This window comes from Agelaius tricolor, unplaced genomic scaffold (assembly GCF_023055355.1).
Source record: "Agelaius tricolor isolate 1412-34295 unplaced genomic scaffold, bAgeTri1.0.p SCAF_14, whole genome shotgun sequence".
Taxonomy (NCBI): domain Eukaryota; kingdom Metazoa; phylum Chordata; class Aves; order Passeriformes; family Icteridae; genus Agelaius; species Agelaius tricolor.
This window is the reverse complement of record NW_027269274.1, coordinates 16856431-16865103: the sequence shown is the minus strand read 5'-3', so window position 1 is coordinate 16865103 and position 8673 is coordinate 16856431. Positions and strand designations below refer to the sequence as shown.

Genomic DNA, 8673 nt, shown 5'->3' with positions numbered 1-8673 from the left:
CCGGGCAGCGCTGCCGCTTCCAGCCCGCCGCGTCTCGCTCAGCGCCGCGCTGCCGGCAGGCGCGGCAGCCCCCCGGCCCCACAGAGAGACTGGGCAGGCGGCGCTGGTGCTGTCTCAGTTTGTCCTCAGCGGGGTCTTTATTTGCCAGAGATACAGCGGCGGGGCGCGGGGCGGCGGCGGCAGCCGCGGGCAGAGCCGGCCCTGCAGGCATGCAGCTGCGAGGGGGGAAGCGGGGACCGGGGAGGGGGCACGGGGGGGCACCGGGGGTCCTCCAGGCACAACGCGTGGGGGGCCGTGCGGCTGCCCCCGGGCGGGGGTCCCCGTGTCCCCCCCCCGGGGGTCCCGGGACGGAGAGGGGGTGTCCGGGACGGCCCCCGCTCCGTCCCGGGCGGCCCCGCCTGCGGTCCCGCACATGCACGCGTGTTCCGGGGGGCCCCGGACGCCCCCCCGGCGCTGCGGGGCGTGCGGCCGAGCGGGGCTGCCCCGCGTCTCTGGGCATCCCCGGGGCAGGGGACGGCGGCGGGGGACAGACTGAGAGAGCTGGGAGGACACGGGGGAACGGGCGCCATGCAGGGCTCTGCCCCGCGGCCGGCTCTCCGGCGGGGCACGTAGAAAAGGGGGCGCAGGCGGGGCTGGGGGGCCATGCCGGGGCTATGTACAGGGGGCGCGGGGGCCGCTCAGCCGCTCTGCTCGCTGGGGGGCTCGGCGGCGGCCCCGGCCTCGGTACATGTGGTGGCGGCCGGTGTGCCGGGGGCCGGGGGCTGCGCGGCGGCGGGCGGCGTGCCGGGGGCTGCGGGCTCCGGGGCGGTGGCGGAGGGGGCTGCGGGCTCCGTGGCGGGGGCCGGGGCCGTGTCGGTGGCGGTGGCGGGCTCTGTGGTCGCGGGCTCCGCGGCCGCGGCGGCGGGAGCCGGGGCGGCGGCCGGAGTCGCTGCCGCGGCCGGGATCGCTGCCGGGGCCGGGGTCGGGGTCGCCGCCGGGACCGGGGTCGCCGCCGGGGCCGTGGTAGCTGCCGGAGCTGGAGTTGCTGCCGGGGTCGGAGCCGCTGCCGGGGCTGGAGTCGCTGCCGGGGCCGGGGCTGCCGCCGTCTCCGACTGCTCGGGCGCCCGCAGGCGTTTCATGAGCGTGGTCACTCGCACGGCTTTCTGTGGGGGAGACACGGGGGGGTGTGGGGCTGGCGGAGGGGCAGGGACTGGCAGCCCCACCAGGCTCTTTGCCCCACGGTGGGCGACCGGGCTTAGCTGAGAGGGGACATGGAGGCATGGCACACCCACACTCACCTTCCACTTGGCCCGGGCGAAGTTCTTCTCGATCTGGGCACAGACGCCATCCTTGATGTTCTTGTCAGAGGCAGCATTCCCAGAGATCCTGGAGAGGCAGTGAGGCGTGAGCAGCCCCTGCCAGTCCCCCTGGCTCCCCATCTGACCTTGCCGCTGCTCACCACTCATGGGAGATGGCCTCCTCTGCCGTGATCCTCTGGTCCTGCTCCACCTCCATCAGGCGTGTCACCAGCTCCTTAGCTGGGGGCACAGGGGGAGAAGTCAGCACTGGTAGGGGACAACATGGGACCCTATGTACTCCCCCAGTGTGGGGCTCACCCGCTTGCGAGATGTCATCCCAGTAGGGCGGGTCGAACTCATAGTCCCCAGCCAGGATTTTACGGAAGAGGTTCTTGTCATGGTTCTCATAGTCATCCTCGTCTGCCTCCTCGTAGAAAGGGGGGTTTCCCGAGAGGCTGGGGAACGTGGTGGGGGGCTCAGTCCTGCCCCAGCCCCGAGCCCTTGTAGCTACCCCGTCCCTCACCCCACACTCACAGGATGTACATGATGACGCCGATGGCCCAGCAGTCCACCGGCCGCCCGTACCGCTGCCGCCCCACCACCTCCGGAGCTGCCAGAGACAAAGAGCAACCATCCCCCGGGGTCCCCAGCACCCAGCCTCTTGGCCCTGGCGTGATGGGAGTGGGAGGCACCCCCTGGAAGCACCCAGGATCAGCCCCCAGGATGATGGGGAATGGGAGGTGCAGCAGCAGGTAGTAAGGAATGGATGGTAAGGAGCAGTAGGGACCTGCTGGGACCCAGCACTGCCCGCCCCTGCATGCCCACCCGGCTGGCTCTCACCCACCCAGGTACTCAGGGGTGCCACAGGGCTCCTTAATGAGCCCATTCTCCAGCTTGGCTAGGTGGAAGTCACTGATGACGATCTTGGAGTTCTTCAGGCGATTGTAGTACACCAGGTTCTCCAGCTGCCGGCACAGGGACTGTGAGTACCAGGATGGAGGGCATGGCAGCACCCATGGGTGCTCCCACCCCCCTGCCACCCACCTTGAGGTTTCTGTGGACGATCTTGAGTGAGTGCAGGTAGGCGACAGCCTCCAGCACCTGCCGGATGACATTGCTGGTGTCCTTCTCCGAGTAGTAGCCCTGGTCCAGGATCCAGTCGAAGACCTCCCGGCCAGTGGCCCTGCAGACAGCAGCTCTGCCGAGACCCAGCCCTGGCGGGGCCACCCCCTCCCCACTTCCAAATGTCCCAAACTTACAGCTCCAGGAAGATGAAGTATTCCTTGCGGGTGATGTAGACATCCACCAACTGTAGGATGTTGGGGTGCTTCACCCTGCAGAGAGACAGGGGCATGGGCAGGAGTTCCCAGTTTGCCCAGTAGCACAGGATCCCCTCCAGCCCCAGCACTCACATTTTGAGGATGATGATCTCGTTTTTGGCTGCCTTCCGCACTTTCCGCCCATCCCGCTTCAGAAACTTCTTGCAGGTGTACAACTTCCCTGTTGTCTTCTCCTTGGCCCGGAAGATTTCACAGAACTCCTCCCTGCAAGGGTACCCCCAGACATCTGCCCGTTCCTGGGGACCACTGAGACTGGGGTGCTTAGGTGGTCCCTGAGCCCACCAGCATTCCCCCAGATCCCAGCAGTCAGGGGGGATGCCACAGAAGTAGAAGAAAGCTGTGGCTCAAAAACACTTTGGAGGGGTAGAAAAAGCAGCATGAGAAGCAACTGATATGGAAGAAGCAAATTGATAGGGAAGGGGGAGAATTTGCTGTTTAAAAAGCCCCATCCTCAGGACAGGAGAGGTAAGACCCACTGCAAAGCCACTCGTGCCAAGGTGGAACAGCAGCACACCCAACATTAACATCAGCACAGCAGTCGGGGAGAAACAAAGGGAGATTTGCCGGTAGCTGCAGTGTTTCTGTTCTATTATTCATGGTGCTTGAGCCCATGGCCAGGCTGCAGCTGCAGGGGAGCCCCGGGGGGCACTTGGCACTGCTCCAGCAAAGCCATTGGCTTTCCAATCCCCCCAGCTGCACTGAAATCCTCACAGCCACTGCCCTGGGTGGAGGGGAACAGTGACCTGTGGGCTTTGGGTCAAAGTGCCCAGAGGATGGAGCGAAAATCTGAGAGCACCGAGGTCCCCACTGCCACCCAGTGTGACCCTGCCAGGTGTGACCTCTGTCCAAGCAGAGGAAATTTTGGAAATTGATGGAAAAAATTCTAGTGCCTATTTTGTGGTCAACCCTCTCTCAAGGGGTGTGAGGGCTTCATTTTTTGGAGTGCATCCTAACAGGTTCCTCAGCATGGCAATAAAAGTTGGGGGAAGCAGCAGTGCTCCACTACCCCTCAAGTGACATCTGTCTTTCCTTTGCTGTGGCTGAGCCCTCCTGATTCACAAAATGCTCCAGGGAGCCAGGATCGTGTGGAATTGCTGCAATCCCTGCAAATCTTGAGGGGAGGAGGGAGGGATATGGGAAGCTGCCCAGCTGCAGCCAGCAGCAGTGGGAAAGCTCACTGCTTTCCTTAGAGCTAGCTGTGAATATCCCCCATGCAACCCACGAGCAAGAGGGTCTAATTAGGGTAAAGCCACCCCAAAATACACCCTGCAATCCCAGCCCAGCTGGGGACCAGCACCCCCAGAGCCCCCAGAGGCAGTGTTGTGCCACTCCTCAGCACCCCAAGAGCCCCACACAGGTGGCTGGGGTTCCCCAGGGCATCCATGGGGCCGCAGAGGGACCAACTCACGTTTTGATGACCTGGCCCAGGTCATATCTGTCGGTCACCTCAGACGGCTGGTTATAATCTTTCTTGTCTCCCAGCGTCACGCAGCCAAACGGCATCGCAGGGCCCGGTGCTGGCAGGGCAGGGAGAGGCAGTGAGTGCCCCGGCACTGCCGCCCCCCTGGAGCCACAGCAGACCCTCCCAAGCTGTGCCAATTAACGTGGAACCTGAGCACAGCGGCTGCTCGTGCTCTGCAGCTGCCGCCAGCCGCCATGTGCCCAGCCCCACCGATGGGCATCCGTGCCCGTGGCATCCAGCCTCTGCCTGGGCCCAGGCTGCCAGCACAGCCACAAGCTTCCCCCTCTGGCCCCTGTTGGTGGATTATTAATGATTAATTAGCAGCCAGGGTTAGCACAGTGCCTGGAGCACCCACTGAGGAGACAAGTGGAGGTGAACGGATCCTTTCCTGTTTCTCAGCCCAGTCTTGCCCACGGTAACATTTCAGCAGATGGGGCCTCCCCAGGCAGAGCATTGTCACACGTTGTCACATATGCAGTGGGTTACACCAGTCTCAGCTTGCCATCCCCAACCAGCCCTGACTGTGGCACCAGGCAGGTGGCACTGCAGCTCAGAGGTGCCACTGGCAGCAGTCAGGACACCAGCCTTGGCAGATGCCAGCTTCTCCAGCCCTTTAGGAAGGATGCTTTGCCCCTTGCTTCCCTGTTGGGAACTCTTCAAAACCAGATCCTTCTTGGATGCTTCCCAGAAAAGCAAATTGATCACATAAAGTGATTTCTTCCCCTTTCCCACCGTGTTAGCGGGAGGAAGTTTCAGCTGACATTATTTTTTGACAGCTCAGAAGATGACAGAGCTGCCTGGGGCCCCCCAGCCCTCTCAGATGGGCCTGAGCGGGACCTTGTGATGGGAAGCTGGGACTGTGCTGGAGGCACCCCTTGCCCAGGCTAAAGCTCCCCAAACACCACGCTGTGCTGTGCCCTGCTGTGCCGTGCTGTGCCGTGCTGGCAGCCCGGTGGCGAGGGCTGCGGGCAGGATGGCTGCGGGATGCGGGATGCGGGAGCCGGCATCGCGGGTACCCAAGCGCTGAGCCTGTTGCTATGGCAATGGGAGCTGAAGATGCAGAAAGCGGCACATCCTTGGGAGGGGGCAGGGACGGGCAGCACCCGGCAGCACCCGACCCACCTGCAGGTGCACAGCCCCATCCATCCCTGCTGTGCAGGCCCTGGGAGGAAGGCGTGCTGCCTGCAGCACCCGGGGCATGCACTGAAGTGCTCCCTGGGGTGATTGACCCAAACCTGGGTGGGACGTGAGTGCGGTGAGCCAGGGAATGGGGGGATGCTCCTTCCTGCCTCCACCCTCTGGGGCTGACCTGCCTCTGTGCCTGCTGGAGGGATGCCCACAGGATGGATGCTCCCAGCTTGCAAGGCACTCAGGCACCGTCCTGCCAGGAGAGCCCACACCGAGTAAGAGCCCTGCCCAGCATGCACCAAGTCCCAAAAGAGAAGAAGAGCACCCATGGGACACCACTGCTTGTGCCCCAGTTTGGATGAGATTTTCCAGCCTACTCCTGACTCATCCCAGCAGCTTTCCTGGCAAACATGCCCTGCCTGGCACCTCTGTGTCCCCATGCCACACGACACCAGCTCTGCCGTGCCACTGTACCTGGCCAAGGGGAATGAGGGCTGTCCTGGCAGCTGCTGGAGAGGCGGTGGGCTCAGTGCCACAGATCATCAGGGGCAGGGCTGGCTGGCAGATGGGCAGGCTGCCAGCACTGGGGGCATGGTGCCAGGATTAGCTGGGAAGGGGACCGGGATGGGATGATATATCGGGATTTTATTGCTGTCTATGGGAGCACTCAGCTAATCTGCGCTCATAAAATTAGTTCCCGTTGGTTTAGTGGCCACCCATCCTGCCAGGGCTGAGCATTGCCATCCTTCCCTGCCCCAGGCTGGCTTCGAGGGGCTCAGCGCTCCTGGGATACCCCACAAGGGAGGCTGGTACCCAGCCCAACATCGGGGTCAGCACCTGCACCCCACAGGTGAGAGCACCCCCCCGGAGCAGGGGCAGCCAGGCAAGAGGTGGGCAAAGGGAAGAGTGCTCCCTCCACGGGGTGCCGGGGGGAAGGCTCCGTGCTGCGCTGGCACCCGCACGCAGCCAGCACCCCCCTCCAAGAGTCTAATTTGGGAGCAGAAGCAACAGCGGGTGTAAGACAATAGCGGGGAAGTGGGTGGCCGGGTGGGGATGGCACGGAGGGATGACGCAGCCGTGCAGCCCTCGCCAGCGAGGCCCCCCAGCCCCCGACCCCCCGCTCTGCCCCACGGCGTGAGGTGCCACCGGCTGGTATTTCATCTGCAGCCCCGCTTCCACCTGCAGCTGCCCTGGACATGTCCGTGGGGGGTTCCCCCCGTCATCCCGCCCACACGTCCCGGGGGAAGGATGTACCGGGGACAGGCAGAAAACGCAGCCGGGCTAAGACGGACCGAAATATTGCTAGTGCAGGCAGCGGGAGGCGGAGGGGAGGCGGAGGGGCCGGCCGGCCCAGCGCTGCCCGCGGAGCCGCCGGGCTGGGGCTGAGACAGGGCCGGGGGAGTCCCGCCGCCCCCGGCCCGGGGTGTGCGGAGGGACAGCCCGGGCCGCGCTCCGCAGGGAGGTCTGCGTTTGGCCGGCTCGGAGCGCTGCGGCAGCGGGAAGGGAGCGGACTGCGGGAGAGAGAGGTGCGGGGTCCGGGAGGGGATGCTCGGCGGCGGGGGCACGGGGAGAGGCTCCCCGGCAGCATCCGCTCCCGCGGTGCCGGCCCGGTTCCCCGGGCTCCTCGCGGAGACGGGGGCGGCACCAGGACAGCAGCGGCCCGGGGGGGCGAGCGGGGAGGCGCGGGGGGAGCCAGGCTCCGGCAGCTCGCCGTGCCCACGGCGCCCGTCGGGGCTCGGGCTCTGCGGGACGCGGGTGCCGGCGGGGGCAGTGCGGCGGCGGGCGGCCGTCGGGGCGCGCACGCACCGGACAGGGATACGCGCGGCCCCGTCGGGACGTCCCGGGCCCCCGGGGTCGGGAGGAGAGTTGGGGGCAGCCCCGGGCCGGACGGCGACAGATGCCAGCAACGCCCCCCCCGCCGGGCCCGGCCCCCCTCGCCCCCGGTCCGGCGCGGCGCGGCGCTCACCTGCACGCCTCTCCGACCGCAACGGGGGGCCGCGGCCCGGGGCCGCCGCTCGGGGGGAGCGCGCCCCTCCCGCCCGCCCTCCCGCGCCGGGCCGGGGCCGAGCCGGGCCGAGCCGAGCCGATCCCCGCCGGTGCCAGCGATCCCAGCCGATCCCAGCCCAGCCGTCGGTCCGTCGCGGCGCGGCCCCGCGCGCCCGGCGCGGCAAGTTGGGGGGGCGGGACCGTGCGGCCACGCCCCCTATCACACCACGCCCATCCCCTGACGTCACCGCCAAACTTCGCGCCCCGCCCGTGGGGACGGGTCACGCGTGGCTCTGGGACCGCCCGGAGGAGCGCGGGAGGCGAGGCCGGGGAGTTGTCACCGAGCTGGGACACCGCCACAGCCCGGGGACCCCATGGGACCAGAGACCCCATGGGACACCATAGTGCACCCTCTGGGGTGAGCCAGGATCCCCTGGGCTGTGCTATGGCCGATGGGATGGGATGGGATGGGATGGGATGGGATGGGATGGGATGGGATGGGATGGGATGGGATGGGATGGGATGGGATGGGATGGGATGGGATGGGATGGGATGGGATGGGATGGGATGGGACGGGAGCAGGATTTTAGCACAGCTGAGCATGGGCTCAGCATCACAGGTATCTGCCCCCTGAGGGCATTAAAAGGCACGATGAGGACACGGTAGACACATGTTCCTGCCTCTGTGCCATCATCCAGTTGGAGCCAGGCAACTTCTCCTCCAGCAGCAGGGCCGAAGGCTCTACTCACTTCCCTATGACAGGGTTTGTCTTTGTGCAACAGCCTGGGGGAAGGAGGGACAAGAAATCGGCCACCCTGATTCTCCTACCTCTGCCCACAGCCCAGTGTGGGACCAGCCCTGGGTGGGCAGCACAGTCCCCAGGGCACAACAGGGCACCAGTCCCTGCCCCAGCCCCCTCGCCCCCCACTCCTCACGCAGTGCCGCCACGTGTGCAGAGCCCCCCTGAGGGCTGTGTGCCACACGCTGGCATTTGCTGCCCATATGGTGCTGCTTCTGAACTGCACCCCCACTTCCCTCCCCTCCCGCCCCTGTGCCCACCAAACCCCAGCTCCCCAAACCTCCTGAGGGCCTCAGCCACCACAGGGTGTGGCCATGCACTCACGGGACCCACAGCCCTCTCCCACCCATGGGTGGGAGACACCAGGGTCCCAAAGCAGCCTGTCCCCTCTACTCACTGGAGACCAGCCAGCACTGCAAGGGACAGCCAGTTGGGGCACTCCCAGCACCCGTCCCCTGTGTGGCACCGAGCCCTGCCAGCCCCAGGCCTATCACCACCCGTGCTGGGTGATTAAGGGTGTGTGAGAGCAAGGGGAATTTGCAGGGCACTGTAGTTTGAGCTTCTAATCAAGAGTTTAATCATTGTGGCTGGCAGCAGAGCTCCAGGGTTATTAATCTCTGCACCTCGCGGGGACCCGAGCGTAAGCCATCATTACCCGGCAGGCACCCTGTGCCTCAGGGC

The 8673-nt window shown here is 65.9% G+C and overlaps 1 protein-coding gene across 1 annotated transcript; it reads right to left on the bottom strand.

Annotated features, from left to right (window-relative positions):
• Positions 1–114: 114 nt before the first annotated feature.
• On the bottom strand, positions 115–7419 carry CAMKV (CaM kinase like vesicle associated). Its single transcript, XM_071439962.1, has 11 exons — positions 7174–7419; positions 4026–4134; positions 2690–2821; positions 2537–2611; positions 2322–2460; positions 2122–2242; positions 1812–1887; positions 1596–1732; positions 1439–1517; positions 1278–1365; positions 115–1142 (listed from the first exon to the last, which is right to left on the bottom strand). The coding sequence occupies exons 2-11, from the start codon at positions 4118–4120 to the stop codon at positions 678–680; spliced, it is 1407 nt and encodes a 468-aa protein (XP_071296063.1). The 5' UTR covers positions 4121–4134; positions 7174–7419; the 3' UTR covers positions 115–677.
• Between the last annotated feature and the right edge of the window lie 1254 nt (positions 7420–8673).

Coding starts and splice junctions, on each gene's coding strand:
- CAMKV (XM_071439962.1), bottom strand. CDS start 4,120: ATGCCGTTTGGCTGCGTGACGCTGGGAGACAAGAAAGATTATAACCAG. Junction 2,612..2,689: donor GAGATCATCATCCTCAAAAT/GTGAGTGCTGGG, acceptor GTCTCTCTGCAG/GGTGAAGCACCCCAACATCC. Junction 1,518..1,595: donor GGATGACATCTCGCAAGCGG/GTGAGCCCCACA, acceptor CTGTGCCCCCAG/CTAAGGAGCTGGTGACACGC.